Raw genomic sequence first — 23,044 nt, 5'->3', positions numbered from 1 at the left:
AACCTATATAAACCATTTAGGAAAACGTGGCAGATGAGCGGCAAAATATAAGCATGTTTATTATTTAAAACTGAAACAAATGTACACATCTCTACCATTCCTAAAATGACCTGTAAATCTGTCAGTATAATGGTTCACTACTAAGGGACTAACTTTTAGCTTAAGGTATCCAACCCACAAATAGGTAACTTTTCTATGCCCGGTGACCCCATGTTTTTTTTTAAAATCATTTGAAAGAGTTGTGTCTGCTGAACAAGAATTAGTAAATAAGATGACCATAATAATATGCAAGAATAATTACAGTCATGTTTTTTGACTATGAAAAGATAAAGATGGAGTTCAGATGCATTTTAAGAATTGTTATCAAAAGGTTGTACAATATAATAATATGCATTTGAACAACAAAGATTTTATTCAATAGAAACTCAGTTTGAGATAAATATTTTTTTTTGGCTTAGAACTTCTAAGATATGAATGATTACTACCTACATCCTTGACGACATTGACGAAATAATTGAGCCGCACTATAAGAAAACCCAACATAGTGCATTTGCGACCAGCATGGATCCAGACCAGCCTGTGCATCCGCGCAGTCTGGTCAGGATCCATGCTGTTCACTTTCAAAGCCTATTGCAATTAGAGACCGTTAGTGGACAGTATGGATCCTGACCAGACTGCGCGGATGTGCAGGCTGGTCTGGATCCATGCTGGTTGCAAATGCACTATATTGGTTTTCTCATGGCGTGGCTCATATATTCATTTCTGTGCCATATTCACTTTTAGTACAATTAATCCTACCTTCGATGTCATGATATAACAGTGAAAATGTCACAGTTTTAGCATTCTATGTTTATAGAAAATCAGATCAGGTTGCGTTAGAATTGTCCATGCAAGACTAAACCTGCTGGAATCTTTGCAAAATGTTTCGATCTTTGTCGATGTCACAGACTGTTAAAATATTTTGTTATGACAATCGTGCGCATTTTGTTTATTTAGTTACTATCTAAAAAAGCCAAAATTAAGATTTTGGGTTTAATGACAAAAACAATATTTGCAAACAAACATAGTGACTTTTCCCCCACCCTGGTTAAGCCATACTTGTTTGTCCAAGGACTTCAGAATTCTATACTTACCATCACGTCCTGGCCATTCAATCTTAAAACTACCAAACTTGTCAAAGGCTGCCTGAAGACCAGCTGTAAAAAAAGCAAAACATAAAATCACAGCAATAAGGGCCAAGTGATCAAATGTTACACTGTCTGTTTTTTTTTTTTTATTGTTGGGTTTAACGTCGCATCAACACAATTACAAGTCATATAGCGACTTTCCTGCTTTGATGGTGGAGGAAAACCCCAGGTGCCCCTCCATGCATTATTTCATCATGAGCGGGCACCTGGGTAGAACCACCAACATGCTTTACGCCAGCTGGATAGCTTCCTCACATGAAGAAAACAATGCCCTGAGTGAGGCTCGAACCCACATCGGTGAGGGGCAAGTGATTGGAAGTCAGCAACCTTAACCACTCGGCCACGGAGGCCCCTGCTACATTGTCAGAAGAACAAAACATACAAAGAAATGGACCTTGTTCTGTTACTTCCTTCAAAATAATAGTCGAGTATGTGTAAAATGAGCGACACAGGGTAGACAGATCGATTATCAGAATTCAAATGTAATATCTTATCCTCAGTTTGTGAAATGCAATATTAGGTATTCCTGATAGTATTTCAGTGGTCAAAATAACCTTACTCACCACTAATCTTGTATTCATAGAGTCTTAATATAGCTCAAACCTTCAGTGATATCCCAGGGTACACCTCCAAGAAAAACTTTGCAGGAGAAAGTTGTGGGATTCTTGTAGTTCTTTGGTGGAATTTTTCCACTCCACGTGCAGCTGGCTTCACACATTGCTAAAAAAGAAGAAAATGGTACGCATGCTAATGATGTGATATATTCGGCCTTGCAGAGGAATTCTTCAAGTACCAAAAACTACAATGACTATAATAATATAATCTGCTTAAATCATGTCCCAGTTTTGCAATCCAACAGTATGTTATATTAGAAGTTTTACAATATTAATTATAGGGTTTGACAGTGTTCCGTTACAGAAATATGTCGGGTCAGTATGATAAATGGTGGTGGTGGTGATGGTGGGAGGTGGGGGAGGGGTTGTAGTTGCCTAGCCATTCATGTGGCTGCTTAGCAATTCATGTAGTTGCCTAGCAATTCATGTGGTGGTCCATAATCTTCCTTATAAATATTTTCTGAATTTGGACAATTTGAAAGCTTTTTGCACATCCTCTTGTGGCCTCAAGCAATACGTGTTTTGTTATATAGCAAAAGTTTGACCATGAACACAAAAGTTAAGATTTCTTAGGCTAGAAATATAAACAATGTCAAAATCTTTACTACTTGTAAACAATTTTCTAACATTTAACAGCTTTCATCAAACTCGCTCACTTTCAAAAATACTACCTATACCACATTCTTACAAGGCAGTCTGAAAGACAGCTGTATCCCCTGCCACTGCAAAAATTAAAATATTTTAACAGTCTGTGACATCGACAAAGATCGAAACATTTTGCAAAAGGTTTTATGGTATTGGATGGAACCATAAAACAGTCGAGTTGTAACCTTGGTCTTAAGCTGGCAGGGGTGAATTTTGAATTCTGCACATCGTCTTGATAACAGGAATATTAAAGCCAAGTCATTAGAATTCTTCAAGGGGTTTAGGAGATACAGAGCAGACATAAAATGAAAGGGTCAAACCTGTGACCTTGACCTTGAGCCAACATGGCTGACTCATGAGTTCTGCACATCATCTTGATGAGGTGATCATTTGACCAGTTTCATGACAATCCTTCAAGGGGTTTAGGAGATACAGAGTGGACAAGAATTGGAAGGCTCAAAACTTTGACCAGAGTTGTGGCCTTGACCTTGAGCCAACATGCTGACTTGTGCGTTCTGCACATTGTCTTGATGAGGTGATCATTTGACCCAAGTTTCATGAAAATCCATCAAGGGCTTTAGGAGATAGAGCTGACACAAAATGTTATGGATTGACGGAGACCATTCCTATAACCCCCGAGTTAAAAATTAAAAATGGGAAACTTCATCTACAGACAATGAATGAATTAATCAGAACAGTCACAATCATTTAATTAAGATTCATACAGAACATCCAACACAATATTCATATCCTTTCTTTTTGCTTTTTCACAAACTACTTTTTTCTTGAAACCTTAATCAAAAGAACTTTTATTTCCAAAATAGGGTTATAGTGATATTGCAGTCTGTGAGAACTGATCAAATGCTACTGGTGCATACTCAATCATTAAGTGACTAAACGTCATTTCTTTCTTTCAAATTATCCTTATTTTTTCTATGTCTCATTTAAATTAATTCTTTCCACAAAACAACTGACAAACCACTTTTTCAAAGATTCAATGAGTTTTGGTTGAAATCCACACAGTTTTATCAAATCCAAGTATTTCAGTTCTTGTTAGTAGTTTTCAAGGACAACTGACGATTTTATTGCAAACTTTTCCCACAATCACCCCTTACCTAATCACAAACATTTCCAACAATTATCCCTTATTTAATCACAAACATTTCCATCAATCACCCCTTACCTAATCACAAACATTTCCAACAATCATCCCTTATTTAATCACAAACATTTCCAACAATCACCCCTTATTTAATCACAAACATTTCCAACAATCATCCCTTATTTAATCACAAACTTTTCCAACAATCACCCCTTACCTAATCACAAACATTTCCAACAATCATCCCGTATTTAATCAGAACAGAACAGAACAGAACAGAAAGTTTATTAACGAGTACACTACAGGTACATTGTTAAACATGATTTACATAATACAATTTTAGAGGTCACGCATAATGAAATTGGCTAATATTATGACAACACATATGGAAAACTTTTGCAATATAAAATAGAGACATAATTCCATCAAAGCAATACAAATGTGCTGAGCTGAAAAAGAAGAAATATTTAGAAGTTATTGACTTAATCCTTAATTCATCATACAAAGTGGAGAATGAACAGAATTAAAGCGAAAATGAGATATGTTTTCCAATTTAAACTCTATGAGATGCTTAATCGTATAGGAAATATAAAAGTTCTCTTAAGATACATTTACTCTATTTGCTAACTGGTAATCTACAGGTGAGTAGATAGTTCATTTCGACTATTATTTGCTTTTACAATAAATTTACATAAATTAAGTAAGATGGACTTGTTTTCGGACTGTAACAATAGCGTAAACTTGAGCATGCTAGGGCGGGTATAATAATAACGTTTAATAAGCTGACTTCTTAATTGCTCATATGCTTTACACTTCAAAATGAAGTGGTACTCGTCTTCGACATCGTTTAAATCACAAAACTGACATATTCTTTCATGACGTTCTAGACGGTTTCTACCATACCTCCCAGACTCAATACGGAGCCTGTGAGCAGATACACGAAGTCGCGTCAAAGCAGACCTGAAAGTTTTACTTTGAAATAGTTTGAGGTATTTTTCAAAGCAGAAATCTTCTTTAATATAAAAATATAAATGTGTTAACACGCTATTATTTCTTATATCAGTACGCCACTGCTGCAAGTAACAATCTATTAATCTTTGCTTGAATATCGGTAAAAATAAATTTATTTCAACACTTTGGGGGAAATCCCATACTTCAGCAAATCCTAGATTATGCAAAAACGTTTTTACCTTACTGGCCCAGTTATTAACACCGTTATCACATTTACTACAGGCATTCAGATATATATTTTTCAATATGATATTACCCTAAGTAATTGAAATCGTTTACTATTTCGAGTGGCTCATTATTGTAATGCCATATTTCATTTTGTTTGACCGGGCCCCTTCTACGAAAGACTACAACTTTAGTTTTACTTGTATTAACCTGAAGTCCCCAGTACTGACAATACTCATATAACTTATTCAAACTTGTCTGTAAATCTACCGAATTACCAAAAATAACCATGTCATCGGCGAATAAAAGTATAATAACACACATGTCATATAGAGATAACCCTGATGTATTGGTGCCCTGTAAAAACAGTTCAAGATCTTCCAGGAATAGGGCAAACAACACCGGCGAATTATTTAGACCTTGCCTTAAGCCAATCGATATATTGAAAAAATCAGAATATAAATCGCAGTGCTTTACACACGATTTGACTATAGAATACATTGCTTTAAACATTTTCAACACTTTTCCATCTAGTCCTAAATGATATAATTTAAACCAAAGCGCTTGTCGATGGACAGAGTCGAATGCCTTTTGTAGATCTACGAACACGCATGGTAAACGGAAACCTTGTGAAAGGGTATGCTCGATTAGATTATGTAACGCAAAAATAGCGTCGACTGTGCTGCAACCTTTACGAAAGGCAAACTGGGAATCCGACAATATATTGTATTTTTCAAACCATTTTTCAACTCGTGTTGTTAAAATTCCGGTGAACAACTTTCCCAGGTTACTCAACAGTGTAATACCCCTGTAGTTATTCGTGTTGTTTTTATCCCCTTTCTTGTGGATAGGTATAATAAACCCCTCAGCCCATATATCCGGGAAATACCCAGCATCTAAAATTTTACTAAAAAGATCCGTAATATGCCCTCCCAGTATATCAACAGATTCGATCAAGTATTCATTCAGGAGGTTATCATTGGGGCACGGAGACTTTTTACGCTTAAGCCGCTTAATAGCTGCAACTACCTCGGTTTGTGTAATAGGCAAATTAAGTTCCACGAAGGCGGGGTCGGTTATGTTAATATCATTGTCATTGAATTCCTCAACTTCATTTATGACAGTAGTCGGAAAATTACTAAATAAATCAGAAAAGTATGTTTTAAACTCTTCAACTGATATATTTGTATCGTCTTTTTGGCTTTTAGCTTTAAAATATTTCCAAAAATCACGCGGTTTACTTTTTCTTAGTTCAGTTAGTTCCCTACTTTTCCTTAATTTGTAGGCACGCTTTTTCTTGCGCACAGTATACTTATAATGCTTACGCTGGTTACATACTTGTATTCTATTTTGTTCGGACAAACAACTATTATACTGCTTTAACGCATTTTTATACATGTTTTTTAGCATGGCGCACTCTTCATCATACCACGCGTTAGATTTACACGTTTTCATATTAGAAGTTTCATTACTTCTGTATTCACGCTTGAAAAGTGGAGTGGCGACTTCGCATATAATATTTGAAAAATCATTTACTAAACGGCTGATGCACACCTGTTCACCGTTGTTGTTACTGTCCACGATAAGGGTATTAAAGACAGGTAATTTACCTATAAGGCCGCGCCTAAAAAGTTCTTTACGTTCATCGTCCCATTTATAAAACGAATGAGATATATTCGTGCCAGTAATTTTACATCTCGTCTCGAGTTGTGGTTTCTTTGCCCATAAAACAAAATTTATTGGGGCGTGGTCACTATACATGTTAAAAGGACAAATTTTAAACTTACTAATACTGTGAAAGTCTGATTCTTTTAGCAATAGATAATCAATAACGCTATTAGCACCGCGGCTGTAAAACGTATATGAACCTACATCATAGTCTTGGCCTAATCTGCCGTTGGCTATTCTCAAACCGGTCGATTTACATAAATCAAGCAGCTTTTGTCCTCGTGTGTTACATAAAGTATCAAGTGAGGCCCTACCTAGGTGTTGATCAGGGATATAGTCCCCTGGATCAAAATTATCGATTCTTCTATCGCAAAGAATGTAATCTGGCCTATTTCCAACGCGACAGTTCCAGTCTCCTGCTAAATAAACCCGACCTAATTGTTCGAAATCTAAAAAATCTTGAGCAATAACCTCAAATAAATCTGTTTCAATTACATTGGCAGCTGGAGACTCATTTGGCCATAAATACAAACCACAAAAATATACATCCTTATCAAGATTAAAAAAGTCCCTATCTATCTTTAACCAAATAATGGTATCAAAATGATTTTTGATAATAGTAATACCCTCCTTATATGAGTTACGTACATATATAGAAATTCCACCACTGTTTCTCCTAGCTTTTTTATGCTTAAACTTACGGTAAAAATTGTAACTAAAGTATCCATCAATTTCAATATTAGAATGCTTATCAGTCCATGTCTCACTCAAAATTATTACATCATTATCAGAAAAAGTAGAATGAAATCTGAATCAGAAAGTTTAGTGTCAGTTAATCCATTAGTATTCCATACTAGAACACTCAGTCCATCCTTCGGCCGATCCTAGTTACTAGTATCACATTTGACCGGCCCTTTGATGTAGAATTGGCCGCCGCGGCAGCACTACCTTTATTAACTGGCATGTTGGAAGACACAACTTCAGGAATAGTTTCTATAGTATTAATATTCTTACAATCGTCAAATACAGACAATGACTCATCAACAAAACCGTATTTGTTTCACTTAAAATTTGACTTACAGATGCATGTCCATCAATGTCCGACTCGGAACCACTGGAAGAACCTCTTGTTTTGAACACTTTACTGAGCGTAATATATTCGTCCCCACTGCTACTTCCCTTTTTACGCTTTTTCACTTTTTTCTTTTTTGATGAACTCATTATCAACTACGCAATATATTCCAATGAAAATTTTGTCCGTAAACACCTTGTATTCCATAATATTTGCAAAAAACTTCGGAGCACAGAAAATGTGCGTCCACACCCAAATCACGTGACCACTACTAATCACAAACATTTCCAACAATCGCCCCTTATTTAATCACAAACTTCCAACAATCATCCCTTATCTAATCACAAACATTTCCAACAATCACCCCTTATTTAATCACAAACTTCCAACAATCATCCCTTATCTAATCACAAACATTTCCAACAATCGTCCCTTATTTAATCACAAACATTTCCAACAATCACCCCTTATCTAATCACAAACATTTCCAACAATCACCCCTTATTTAATCACAAACTTCCAACAATCATCCCTTATCTAATCACAAACATTTCCAACAATCATCCCTTATTTAATCACAAACATTTCCAACCATCATCCCTTATTTAATCACAAACATTTCCAACAATCATCCCTTATTTAATCACAAACATTTCCAACAATCATCCCTTATTTAATCACAAGCATTTCCAACAATCATCCCTTATATAATCACAAACATTTCCAACAATCATCCCTTACTTGATCACAATATTCACAATTTCATCATAAATTTACCTACAATCACCCTTAACTTAATCACCAATTGTCTAACAATCACCCCTTTTAATCACAAACTTTTCCAACAATCACCCCATGTTTAATCACAGCATTCACAACTGGTGATTTCATCACAAACATGAGACTCACCATTACCTGCCGCACTGCGGTGTAGTCTTGCTGCTCTATCTATTGCATACGGATCCAAGTTTGCAATCATGTAGGGACGTAGAATCTGACCTGATATTCTGTTACCTGTAATACAAAGATTAACTGTAACCTCTTTGCCAAGGTGTATAAGAAATAGAGGGACTGAACATTCAAAGTTATTTATTTATTTTGCTGGGCTCAACGTCGCACCGACACAATTACATGGCGACTTTCCAGCTTTGACAGTTGAGAAAGACTCCAGGTACCCCTCCGTGCATTATTATTTCATCACCAGCAGGAACCTGGATAGAACCACTGACCTAAGCCACATAAAGAATTCAACGCCCCAAGTGAGGCCAAGTGTAAAGACCCTATTAGTCGTCTTTTAGGATCATGCAAGGGTAAGGCAGTGGTTCCAATTCTTTTCATACACAGATTGTCCCTGAACCACATGCGGCACAATAATGAAACTGCAGCAATAATCTCTATATAGCAAACCCATGTTGGCCTTCCCAATGGAATTTGCTCTAGACAGACTGCACAGTCTTTTCTTACCTATGACCTGATCTGTGGACGGCAAAGCTAGGGCATTCGATAGACTGTTGGCTTGTTGTTGCTGGGCTTGTTGTGCCTGGTACTGTATTAACTGTTGTTGTTGCTGCTGATGTTGGGCAAGCTGCTGCTGTTGCTGCTGATGGTGTTGTTGTAAAGCTGCCTGTTGGTGCTGCTGCTGTTGCTGCTGTGCAGTATACAGCTGCTTGGAAAGATCGGTGATGGGAGATTTTGCTTCCCGACTGTTTAGCTTCAATGTGTTCTGCAAAATAAGAAAATACATGCAGCAACAGAACTCAAAACTTGATCAATTCAAACTATACCAACTTCAAAAAAAAAATCTTTTGTTTCCGCTCCTACAGCCAACGACATCAAAGACTGATTAGGCATTCCTGAACATTCTGTTCATCACAGCAACTGTGACATCGTCTTAAGAATATTCTCCCTGTCTACCTGTGGGTGTCATCAAACAGCAACAACTTTCCTTTTGCTGTTCATACATAATGAAACATATCAGGAGAATGTAAATATCTATCATTAAACATCTCTATTGGAGGAATCGTTTAAAAAATAAATAAAATGAATCTAAAGTGATAGAATTTAATTCCACACATCCTAAATACAATATTGCTTTCATATCTGTGAAAAAATATTTTGGGTAACAGCAATTTCTGTGAGTAGAAAGTGGGAGCGGAAACGGATTATTTTAAGCCTTGTAATTTCTTACATACCGGTAGTATAGAATTTTTATTCTCATCTATGTTTTTAAGCTTCAGCAATTACTCTGAACATGTTTTTTATTTGCAAGAATTTATGCAATTTGTATGTTTCCGATGGCACTTGCTTTTCAATTGTTGGGTTCAGAGTCACACTGACACAATTTAGATCTTACGGCAACTTTTCCACCTTTTGTTGGTAGAAGACGACCCCAAATGCCCCTGAAAGCATTGTTTTATGCATTGGCAAGAATCCGAGTAAAACCAATTGTAAAGTGTTCGAGTTATAATTGTATGGGAAGATTAAATGAATAAAGACTGTCTATAATAATATATATTTTAATGATCAGCTACGATTGCATGTTAAACTCTGATCAAGGTCTTACTCATACTACAAGGAAATATAATATGTAGGCGAAGCTAGAGAGTCTGGCTTTAGATTGACAGATAAACTCTACTACAGTACACCACGACCTTCCATAAGCCAGCTGAATGGCTTCCTCACATGAAAAATTCTACACCTCAACTGAGGTTTCGAACCCAAACCAGTGTTGGGCAAAAGATTTGAAATCAGCAACCTTTAAACCACTATGCCACGGATGCCCCTTTTAAATGGCATTAACCTGACAATAAATATATAAACTGTAAAGAAAAGAAAGCCATGGCAGAACAAGGACCTTGCTATACAGTATGAGGCTTTACCAATAAAACTCATTGTTTTATTCTACTGTAAAATTACTTAATTTTGTGGGCAAGGAATTTTGTGGTCAAAATGGCAATTTCGCAGGGGATATGAATTCGTGGATTTTAAATCTTGAACATAAAATGAATCCAAATTCTACATTTTTGTTGGGATTAAATTTTTCGTGGATTGACTCAACCACGAAATCCATGAAAATTAGTCCCCCACGAATATTAATGATTTTGCAGTATAACATACCATCATGTCAATAAGGGCGGCCTCTGATCCTTCACTACTGAAGCCACTTGTGTCGGCATCATACGGGGAATTACTTCTAGATGACATCTGTTTCCCGCCAGAGGACATCAGGCCAAATATCTGTTCTATCGGGGATAACGTCTCGTTCAAGGGAGTTGAAGGGGTCATAGGCGTTCCAGTACTAGAATCATAATCACTGAAATAAACAATAATAAGTTAATTTTTCATTTTCTCCAAAATATTTTTTAATTGCACTGTAAACTCAATACTTTTCATTGGGGACTAATTTTTGTGGATTTTGGAGTTGTCATTAAAAACATCTTTCTTTTCTAAACACACATTAAATTCCAAAAATAATACTCTATAATAAAGTTTTAAAGATATTCTCAATACATAAAGTGTTGCATTAGGAGTTCTGTTAAGTGTACAATGAAAATACAGACAAACCTGCCTTAACTGTCACTTAGTTATCAACCTGCCACTTCATATTAACATCGTGTTCCAATTGCAACCTGTCTTAAGCTGCCACCTGCCATAAGCGGCCTGATTGTTGCTCTCTTTGCTGTCTGCTTTATACAGGTGTGACAGTATAAACATAACTGAAAACAGATGAACTTACATCCGAACACCAAGCATTAACCATCGGGAAGCAAAAATTATGTACCTGTATGCAGAATTATTTGGGGATCCTCTAATGGCCCTCGAGGGTTTCTGTGGTGTCTCTGTTGTCTTGGTGATAGCATTAGTTGGCATGTTATCTAGTTTGAACTGGTTATTCGTGTTCTCTGACAATGGTTTACTATACGGTTGAGAGAACTGGATATTGTCACAAACTGGTTTACTGTATGGCTGGTTCATCTGAATGTTGGAGTTGTCTGGCTTACTGTATGGTTGAGAGAATTGGATATTCTGGTTGTCTGGTTTACTGTATGGTTGAGATATTGGGAACACGTCAGACTTCTGTTGTACATATGCTAAAACAGAGATGAAACATGCCGATTCCAAACTGAAACTATAAAATACTGTAAAATCATTTAATTTTGTGGGCATAGAAATGCACGGTTTTGCCCAAAATGGCCATTTTGTGGTGATAAGAATTTGTGGATTTCGACTTTGGAACATAAACTAAATTCATTACTAAACATAAACATATACAGTTGGAGCCATAAAGGGAGGTAATTAGAAACTTTCTGATTTGTCAATCAATATCCAAACCTTAAAAAAATAATAGAGAAAACAATTATTGAAATTAGGATTTAACAAGAAATTAATTTTTGTTTTGTTCAAAACAATAAATGTAGCGGCCACACTATAAACAAAGGCATTCTAAGCCTTTAATGATTTCATAGTACAACTTCTACAGGAGAAATATTTAGGTAAAGTGGCCATAAATTACGTCATTCAAAGACAAAATGTTTCAAGATTCTTTATTGCAAAACATGTACCTTGATATGGGTCAGATTTGTACTGTGAGGAATAGTTCTGGTTATGGTATTGTTGATTGGCAGTGCTTGGGTAGAACAACTGGAAGCCTGAAATTGAAATTACCGGTATTAATTGAGGGTTTGTTTTTTATATGTTTTTCATATCTCCTTATATACAATTATTTTTAATGATTAATGTTACTGAAATTAAAACTTAAAACTTATCTACAGGCAGGATTGTGTTAAAACCTTTAATGGGAACATATTTTTTGCCAGTTAATTACTCAACAAAACAACAAAGGAAGATGTTAACCTTTAACCTGCTGGCTGCAAGTGGTTTTGCCTCTGCGATCAGTGCAGACTAAGATTAGCCTGCACATCCATGCAGGCTGATCTTGGTCTACCACTTTTCACTATTCAGTTAGTAAATTTTCAGTAAACACCCCTTTGAACTAGAGCTATCACTAAAGGTGATGAATGTACCCCCCGCATGCACTGACGCAGTACATTGCAATTTGACGCACACAAGATTGCATAATTATGTGGACTGTATGTATATAGACTGTAAGTATACAGTATAGTAACAAAAAACAAAGTCCCATAACTATGCAGAATATTTATCTAAAAGAATGTAACATGCACCATGCACAACTAGGGTTGGTACTGATCACTTGTGTGAAGTTTCATTAAATTGTGTGCAAGGGTTTGGTAGATTAGGCAAAGAACCTAACATGCCCCATGCACAACTACTGTTGGTACAGATCACTTGTGTGAAGTTTCATTAAACTGTGTCAAGGGGATGAGGAGAGATGGTGCGCACAAGATTGTGTCTATGTATATAGTATAGTAACAAAAAAACAAAGTCCCATAACTCTGCAAATTTTTTTCTAAAAGAACCTAACACGCCCCATGCAAAACTACTGTTGGTACTGATCACTTGTGTGAAGTTTCATTAAATTCTGTCAAGGGGATAAGGAGAGATGGTGCGCACAAGATTGCGTCTATGGACAGACGGACAGACAGACAACCTGAAACTAGTATACCCCCCTTACAACTTTGTTGTCGGGGGGTACAATAATAAGTAGTATTGCCCAAATTTATTAACCGGACCACTCCATTTTAGAAGTTTAGCACATCTGTGCCTGTATAGTGTCTTTTTCACACCAATATCAAGTCTTGTCTATCTGTCATTTAATTTTAAGTGTAAGCCTATTAAACCTACATCTTACTATATTTTTTTCCATTCTTAATCATTTTTCATTATTTATGAGACCCAAGTTTGACCAAAATCATAAATTTATGTTTAACTGAAAAGACAGTTCAGTTCATCTACTTACCTGGGTATGTTGTGGTACTGTTATACTGGTTGTCATGGTAACCTGTGTTTGTACCATGGTTCATTCCTTGTTGACTATGTGGACCAGGTAAAATTGGCATATGGGCTAAAGCATCTACAACAGTGTAACATAAATTTTATGTTCCAGTTATAACATGTAGACATGGCAATAACACAGTTATATTTCAACCAAAATATATACTTACATGTTACTTTGTTATTTTTGTAAGTTACTTTAAAATCATCAAATTCTGTGACTTCTACCAACATGACCAATATTGTTATTCTGTCATGGCATAAATTCATGTTTTCCTTACTTTAAAGATGAAAAAAACGGTAGTTCTATTTCACCATTTAGTCTCCCCATAAGTACAATGCTTCAATATTTACTTAATATGTTTATGAATCCTCAATTGTTTAAACAAAATAACTGTTTGTAAAATATTATATAACATCTGTCAACTGTGATGTTATGCATTCCCACAAAATGGAGGTCCCATTCAAATTCAGTGGATCATCAGTGACCAATTAGATGTTTGCCATTCTTACAAGTACAATTTGTCCAATTTTAAAGAAAAATCCTCTTCACTTTTCAAAAAAGGTTTCAGAACATAAACAAAGGCTTCACATCTTTGGATGGATCTAAAATTATAGCTAACTAATTAATCCACGCAGAATTCCAATTCTTCAACTGAACATTTGATTCTTTTATATTGTAAATTTGTTTTTACAACTCAAGTTTATCTTACAATGCTATAGAAAACAATGCTAAACATGCTAAAAGTCTCAATTTAACTAGCATAGATTAGAATCACTCTTGTATTTTTTACATAAAAATGTTAGTGCTTCTTCACACTTGGAAGACCATATATTCCAAACAGATCACAAACTGTTTTCAGTCTTAAGATAATGACAAAACGAGAGTTGTCACTATTAGTGACAAATTGGAAAATTTGTATAACAAATTAGAGTTTTATGAATAAATAATACTTACCTGACATTACAGTATGGATTTCTCTCCCTTGATCCGCATAATAGACTTTCCCTATCCGGAAGATAAACTTTTGACCTCTCAAGGTCACTTCCGGTTAGAACACATGTTCAATATTCAGTATCCTTATCTGGCGAAAGTGTTCGCCAAGAATACCAAATGACATGTGGGGTAGGTGGGTGGGTAACCTGTAATGTCAGGTAAGTATTATTTATTCATAAAACTCTAATTTGTTATACAAATTTTCCAATTTTATTTCATAAATAAACTTACCTGACATTACAGTATGGATTAAACTAGATTCCATAGCAGTACCCTAGCCAGGTGGTGGGAGTCATTTGATAGCATGAAATATCCACCAAAAACAGTTTATAATACACCAAAATAACAAGTTATGATGTAAAAAGTTTTACTCACCATGTAAAAACTGGTGAAGCTATAATCAGAAGAACTGTATAAAGTATCTTCTCATCTGAACAACTTCCTGATTCTATATTACAGTATGTATGGAAAAACAACTCTGATCCTATATACAGTATGTACACATTATAGTTCTGTTAATATGTACTTTCCTAAGTACTTAACATAATTCAAAGTCTGTACCCATAAACACTGTACTTTCCCAAGTACAAACACTATCCCAAATTTGTACAAAAACACAGCGATCCGCAAGATATGAGATACCTATGTATCAAAATATAATATAATGTCATTCATGTGTGTTTCCTCACACCTTCATAAAATCAAAATTAACAGGTTTCAGATAGTATCTGGTGAATGTGGTCTCTCTTGACCAGTCTGCTGCCTCCATGATCTGTTGAACTGATGTACCTTTGAACAGTGCCCAAGATGGGCCCACACTACGAGTAGAATGTCCTTTGACTTTCTCCACAGATTTATTTTCTTTTTTGTAACAGAATTTGATTGTGTCCACCAACCATCTAGAAATAGTGTGTGTAGTAACTGGCTTGTGAGGTTTTTTTATAGATAAAAACAACTTCACTATGTCTTGACCTGTTTCCGATCGTCTAAAAGGTTCAGTCCTTTTTAAGTAATGAGCCAAACAACGTTTAGGATTCAAAAACTTGTTTGGTAATGCAGGAACAAAAATGTTTCTACTGTGATGATTTGGTCTATCTTGCTTTGACAACCCTGGTCTAATAAATGTAAGACCTTGTTTCTGAGTATTCACAAAACCTTCACCTAATTGTAAAGACTGTAGATCACCACATCTTCGAAAGGTTGTGATTGCCAACAAGAAGGCAGTTTTCCATATTAAGTATTTCAAAGGTACATCTTTCAATGGTTCAAATGGAGCTTTTTCCAGGCATCCTAAAATGATAAGAAGATCCCATTCAGGCACAAGCTTTTTAACTGGGGGACGTTCATTAAACACAGCTTTAAGTAAGCGAATAATAAAAGGGTGTTGGCCTATTGGAATATTCTCAACAGGTGCTAAAACTGACGATAGCATTGACCTGTACCCATTTATTGTCCTGTATTGGAGACCTTTTTCAAACAAATGTGTCAAAAAATCTGCACAGTTAGCTAAAGAGGCTGAATACGTATCAATTTTCCGTTCACAACACCAGCTATTAAATTGTCTGAATTTGCTTCTATAGTCTTTTCTTGTACCATGTCTCCATGATTTTTCCAGTAATTTTCTTGTGTTTTTAGAAAAGCCTTTTGACGAGAACTTTCGGTCGATAACAACCATGCAGTCAGATGTAGTGACTCATTTTGAAATGTTGTTTTCGGAGATACTCGTTGAGGGGTTTTAGGTTTATTACCGGTCTCAATTCCCCGTTCTTTTTTGGTACAAGGAACAACGTACTGTAAAAACCGGAATGAATTTCTTTGGGTGGTACAATTTCTATAGCTCTTTTCTTGAGAAGACTGTTTATTTCTGTTATTAAAACTATTTCGCCTTTTAAAGGAATTTTTGTGGGTTTTATACCCAAAAATGGAGGTTTTTCCAGAAACTCTGGTTTGTAACCCCGTTTTATAACATCCAATACCCATTTGTCGGTGGTGATTTTTTCCCACTCGGCAAGGAAATATGAAAGCCTCCCCCCAACGGGTATCTCCGGGCAATTGACTATGATACTTACATTGTCATTTTTCATCTGATTTTGCCAGCTTTCCTCTACCTGTTGAGAAGGATGCTGAGCGACGTGGATAGGTGCCATAGTTGCCCCTTGACCTGTATGTTGACTGAGGTCTGTTTCCAAATTTGTTATCTTTAGACATCTTTGGGATACGAAAATTATTCCACGACGTTGAACCAGAGGTGGAACTTGAAGCCTTATCATACTGTTTGTCCAATGCTGGTCTTTTGTTAGACTCTGACTGAAAACCTGAGAATTTCCGTTTTAAATCTCTTTTTCTAACATCTGGAATTAAATCATCAATTTGTTTCTTTTTCTCTTTCCGTGCCTTTAACAAAGTTTCCAAACCAGTGCCAAACACACCTTCCCCAGTTAATGGAAGGTTTGAAAATTCTAAATGATCAGGCTGTTCAAATAAGGCTGTGTCAGTCATTGCTACAGATCTCCTTATGATATGGTGGAAAGCTCCAGTCCTCCCAATCTGGTCGAGGGACTTGGTAGACATTGCAAATATATCTTTTACTTGCTGTGCAGCTTTCTCCTTGTTGAAGTCATCTGACTCTAGAAATTGCAGCATATTACCTAAACTTTGTTGAATATACATCTGAATAATCAAACCAAGACGGGCTGCCTGCTGCCCTTTGTAGGCAATTTTTTCAACCATTTTACAAGGCTGTGTGTATAAAGTCTTACCTTTAGTTTTTACAAATGAAGCTTTATTTCCATACCGTTTTGTCAAGCAGCATTCTACCAAAGGGTCAAGAGAAGGTACCTCTAACAGTTTTTCAGATTCACTGTCAACAGGAAAAAGGTCAAAATTTTCCTCTGAGAAAGCAGATAGAAAGTTTGGCTCTTTACATCTGAAACTATTCTGCAACACTTCAATCTGGGAACTGTCTAAAACAAGACCGTCTTTTTTGATATCCTTTTTTACAAGGGCATCGTCACCAAACATGTCCACAATACATTTCTTTTGAGCTTCAGGTAAATTACTTTCTCTTTGTGAGAGAGTGTCAATTTCATTGTCTATGTCAGACATATTTTCCGTGTGATTTGGTGAAATTTGTCCACATGCAAAAATTGAGACACGATCCTCAGCATCACTTTCACCATCACTTATTACTGGATTCGTGCGTCTTTGTGACAACCCAGTCCTTGAAACATCCGACTTGTTTGTCAAATCTTCTGAGACATTCTCTCGAGTTTGTTCCCGATGAGAATTTTGCTCTAAAAATTTGCTGAAAAAACGTTTGTTCAATTCAGAGTACCTAGAATGTTTCTTTTCCTTTTCCTTCTTTTTAAGAGTCAAAGGCGGCATATTTTCACCATTTTTCTGCAATTTCACAATATGGCGACCGTGGGAACGCGTTTGTCACGTCCGAAGTCATAGAATTATCGGATAAAATTTCCCCATCTTCCGTCGATTTATTCGCCGCCATAACTAAAATTCCACTGTAGCACTTCCAGTAGAAAGTAACTACTAATAAATACAAACTTGAAAACACTTTACGTGTCCCAAAAATAATCATAAAGTCTAAAACTAGCGGAGATGCGAACACTTTCACAAGATAAGAGAAACTGAATATTGACAATGTGTCCTAACCGGAAGTGACCTTGAGAGGTCAAAAGTTTATCTTCCGGATAGGAAAAGTCTATTATGCGGATCAAGGGAGAGAAATCCATACTGTAATGTCAGGTAAGTTTATTTATGAAATAAAATGCCCCCAAAGTGTGCCCAAGAATGCTACAGTTGTATGCGCAAAATATGCCAGAATTGTTTAGGTATGAATCATGTTGCGACCTAGACCTTGACCTGAGAGAAACGGGTCGTAAGCGCGACACCTCAATATAGTTAACATTTGTGTCAAATTACTTTCAAAGCCCTTGATAAATGGCAGAGTTATGGACCAGACAAGAAACAGACCACGTTAACCTTTGACCTTGGAGCTAGGGGTCTGGGTCTTGCGCATGACACGTCATCTCATTATAGGGCCTTGATGAAATTGGCAGTTATGAACCGGACACAGAACAGACCCTGTTAACCTTTGCACCTTGGATCTAGGGGTCTGAGTTTTCTGCATGACATATTGTCTCAATATGATAAACATTTATGCTAAGTTATTTAAAAATCCCTTCATGGATGGCAGAGTTATGGACCGGACATGAAACAGACCCTGTTAACTTTTGACATCAAAGTGTGACATTCACCTTGGAGCTAGGGGTCTGGGTCTTGCTCATGACACGTTGTCTCATTATGGTGAACGTTTATGCCAAGTAATGTTTCAAAATCACTTTACAGATGGCACATGTACAGTTACAGCCCGGACAAGAATTGACACTGACACACGGACGAACAATGCATTTTAATATGCCCACCTACATGGGGGGCAGTAGGGTTCAGGGCCCAAGGCATTTGTCAAGTATTCCTTAGTTACTGATCAGAAAGGGTTTACCAACAGATGGAACATGAACAAAACAGTAAACCTAATCTTCTTTGTATGGCCAGAACTACTTTGAATTATAAGTGGGACGGAGAGGTGGGGTGGGTTGGGGAGTGGGGCAAAATAAGTTAATATCCATCTGGAAGTAGAAAATGTTTGTCTTGAAAATAAATGAAATAAAATGATATTTGGCTAGAAGTTAAGAGGGTCGACAGAACAAAATAAAAAGCATGAGAACAATTTCTGACTTACGCTTAGCTTGATCATTGTTGTAAGCTGCAAGGTTGGTCAGATCTAGTGTGTTGTCAAGCATGGCATTTATTCTTTTGAAGATGTCACAACTTCCTGCCATGTAGTTCCCAGAGTTCACACCATTGTCATAGTCATCCTGCTTCACAGGCATCTCTGTACCCTGTTACAGAACAAGTAAAATGAGCTGTGCCATGAGAAAACCATTATAGTGGCTTTGCGACCAGCATGGATCCAGACCAGCCTGCGCATCCATGCAATGTGGTCAGGATCCATGCTTTTCGCTTTCAAAGCCTATTGCAATAGAAATACCATTAGCGATCAGCATGGATCCTGACCAGACTGTGCAGGCTGGTTTGGATCCATGCTGGCCGCAAAGCCACTTTGTTGTTTTTCTCATGGCGCAACTCAAATTATCTAAACATGAATTTCAGGTGAGTTTTATTCAAGCCATTTCAGTTATAACCAACACCTGGTCATATCTTCAATTTGGAAAAAGCATTCCCCTGTCCCTCCCAACAATTTCGACAACAAAAATTGAATGTAGACAACAATATCTTAGAACTACAAATGATCATAGTTCTGCATGTTCAGCGGTCACAAGACTCTATCAAATTCATGCTTTTTTCCATTTTTTTGTCTAATCTTATAGCAGCTTTCTATCATATTTGAATGAACCAGAAATGTTTTTCAAATGGTGCCAAAGGAAAATTTCACTAAAACTCCCCAATGATATGGGGCAAGTCAATTTCTAAACTCTTGGGCCCTGCATCATACAACCGTTTCAGACCAGAAGTATGCCAATCCTGAATCCAGATTTTTTTTTATTTTTATGTTGGAATAGACCTTAGATGTAATATAAATGTGATAGTGTATGGTCAGAACTGAATTTAAAATGGTGACACGTTTGTCGATTATAACCAAGTCAGTCAGCAGAACAGGTGGCATGCCTGTAACATGGCTTTGGCACATGCTATAGGTAGGGGTATACAGATTCAATAACCAAAGATATTTCATTTTACAATTACTGGTATCTCCAGAGGTATTCATGTTGATTTTGCCAATTTTTATAGTTGTAGCTATCATCCAGGCATAGCTAGGTTATCTGTGAGCCATTGGTACATCCAAGCAAGGCATCTCCCATCATGTAACATAAGGTTACCAGTCTCATTTTATGATAAAAATGTGCACCAACTCCTAACAATATTACATTAATACAAATATGTTGGAAGTTAAAACATTGTGTAGCCAGTCTGATGCGAGAGTACTGAAGCAAATTACATTTTTTTTTTAATCCTGGGAACTAATCAATGTGAAAATTTGAGCAAGGATCTAGAAATGCTGGCTGTGGTGCGTAAACAGGTGTAAACATAAATCCATTTTGCACAAATGAATGTAAACAAATTCTAATAAGGTACTTCTAAATTCCATTCATAATTTTCTTCAACTCAAAAAATTATCTATTTGGCTTCCAGCTTGTGAAAAAACCTTTTAAAAACTATCTGTTAAGGCATCGCCACAGTCACAATTCGGTATCAGTTCATATTTTCACGCTGAGTATTTTTCTCTTGAAAATTGCACTAAAGCCTTAACAGCTGGTCAAATTATCATCAACATAAGAAGCATATGATGATTTATAGTACATATGCCGCTTGTAAAATATCTGAGTCTGGTTTAGACCGAAAATTTACCCCAAAATATTGAAATTTTATGTGCAGTAGAACTCCAATATAAAAAATATTACAATGACAAAATTTAGTTAATTTCATAGTACAATATGTATACTGCAAACTCCTACGGATTTTTGTCGAAATTGTTCCTGGTTATTGCATTAAACATAAAAAGACAACCCCGTGTAAATTTAATTTAAAATGTTGTTTGTACATGCATTACTGACCACAGGTAGCCAGGTAAACCTATACATAATCCTATAACATCATCTGTTTATATACATGTAGATTTTGTGTAAACAGATAACACAAATCGGATAAATTGATTGATAATTCAGTAATCAGGTAAAATTTCAAAATAATTTCTGAAGACTTTATTCTTCAAGGTCTGCTTTACAATTGGCTGTAATTATCTTTGAAATGTATTGAATATATATTGAGTTTGACTGCAGATAAAATTGCAAAATTTTGTCATAAAAAATATCGAATAAAGGCATAATACAGGTAGTAAAATGCACATCCTTCTACTTGCATATGTTCACATAGATATTTAAAACATAATTATAACAAATTTATTGACTTTATTGTTACCACTTAGTCATCTTTTATTTTTATGAAAATTTCCATGTAAAATTTTGAGTCAAATGGATGCCACTGTAGGCGATGCCTTAATATCCCTGCAAACATCTGTGTATTCCTGATAGGTGGACAGTAGGGTGGGCTGTATAATGCATGGGACACCAAGGGCATACCTTGGCAATTTTGAAGTATGCGCCAAATATATCAGCATAGTTGTGAATCATAGCGAAGCATTGCTTTAACAAAATTCAAACCCAGCAACCTAGCATTCTGTTTTTATTAAATTTCTGGAAATCTTTTTTTCCCACTTCTGCTGATGAAATGTACGCGTTGGCGTACGTGCGTATGACTCGACACATTGGCATAATCATAATTATTTTCACAACTATTTTGTCACCATAACCATGTTGCTAGTTATTAATGCTCCCTTTCATGTCAACTATTCCATTATTTGAACATGCAAAATTCTGCAATAAACTAACTTATTTACACTCACCACTGCTGTCATTTTTTCTATAAATTGAATGACACTTGACAGCTCGAGATTTCGTGTCAATATTTCCCGCGGAAATTGTCAGGAATTTCGCAACAAGTTGTCTGCCGTGCGGTATTTTTGTCCGATTTTATTTATCAATTTTCTAAGTGAAACTGTTCGTTGGTGTACGAAATGCAGACTGAATTCAGTTCAATCAGATCCGTGTTGATCACCCGCATTTAGAAAACGTGCAAAATGACGTCAGTCGCTTCCGGTCAAATTGATTTTCACTTAGGGAGGGTTGAATTCTACTCATATAAATTGGGAATACATTTCCAAGAAAATTTATTTGTTTCTGATTTATAAACGTTATGTTACGTCGTAGTTTTTTCAAACTTTTCGTTGACAATGCTAAAATAATAAAGTTTAATTATGTAATTTGGATTTATTTGAAGTTCTTTACTCAGACCCACCCTCAAAAATAATAAAACATTCCATGCAATATTTCGACCAATCCTTGCGTGTAATGGGAAATTAATTGCAGAGTATGGAAAGCCGTTTTTGTCATATTCAAATAGTTGTATAAAAAGTTGTAGAATGTAAGATCTAGTGTAACATGAACTTGAATAAGTTTTTATATAAGTTGCTTTATAAAGTGATTGGAAACGGCATCCTGGCGAGGTTGACAGATGCTGTTTACATTGTATATACAATATCAGCAAAATCGGTGCCTAATCAATGTTGTTGGTAATAACCCCTGCATATAATATCAACAAGACAAAGATTTGTACTGTAAAAGTCACAACATGCGTGTATTTACAGCGACTTATTATTTACTTAACTACACTTACACTTTACTTTATATTAAAGGGAAGTAATAACATTCGAGTTTGTCCTTTCATTAGCCATATCTCGTTATTGCTCGTTTTTGTAGATAACACAGGTCTGCATTTTGCCAGGAAGCATTTTGTTGTAAATCGTGTTCTTAGTTATCTATGTAAATTCAATATGTACCAGTCAATATTTGGTGGTGGCCGGGGTAAATCGTATTGCTATCCACAAACAATTTCCTTCTGCATTATGTGTGGAGTTTCAAAAGTTGTTGAACTGATATTCTTTATCAGATAACAGTCGTCTGCTCAATATATCCGATATGATTATATGCTTGTTTTTGACTGACTGCTTTTCAG

The 23,044-nt window shown here is 36.0% G+C and overlaps 1 protein-coding gene across 2 annotated transcripts in view; it reads right to left on the bottom strand.

Moving 5' to 3' along the window:
* Window positions 1–22,101, bottom strand: part of LOC123542143 (cytoplasmic polyadenylation element-binding protein 1-like) — a 34,154-nt gene extending 12,053 nt beyond the window's left edge. Inside the window, exons 1-10 of one of the 2 annotated variants that reach the window (XM_045327811.2) lie at window positions 21,876–22,101; window positions 19,134–19,293; window positions 13,343–13,456; window positions 12,027–12,113; window positions 11,246–11,555; window positions 10,582–10,777; window positions 8,929–9,187; window positions 8,374–8,478; window positions 1,791–1,907; window positions 1,134–1,196 (exon numbers count right to left, since the gene is read on the bottom strand). In XM_045327811.2, the coding sequence (XP_045183746.1) occupies window positions 1,134–1,196; window positions 1,791–1,907; window positions 8,374–8,478; window positions 8,929–9,187; window positions 10,582–10,777; window positions 11,246–11,555; window positions 12,027–12,113; window positions 13,343–13,456; window positions 19,134–19,293; window positions 21,876–21,887 (1,423 nt within the window). In that variant the 5' untranslated portion in view covers window positions 21,888–22,101. The remainder of the gene's footprint in view (window positions 1–1,133; window positions 1,197–1,790; window positions 1,908–8,373; window positions 8,479–8,928; window positions 9,188–10,581; window positions 10,778–11,245; window positions 11,556–12,026; window positions 12,114–13,342; window positions 13,457–19,133; window positions 19,294–21,875) is intronic. The other variant, XM_045327812.2, reaches the window with a different exon arrangement.
* Window positions 22,102–23,044: the final 943 nt, after the last annotated feature.

Source organism: Mercenaria mercenaria, chromosome 19 (assembly GCF_021730395.1).
Source record: "Mercenaria mercenaria strain notata chromosome 19, MADL_Memer_1, whole genome shotgun sequence".
Lineage (NCBI taxonomy): Eukaryota > Metazoa > Mollusca > Bivalvia > Venerida > Veneridae > Mercenaria > Mercenaria mercenaria.
Note: the sequence above shows the minus strand (reverse complement) of the source record. Positions and strands in the feature narration are given on the sequence as shown.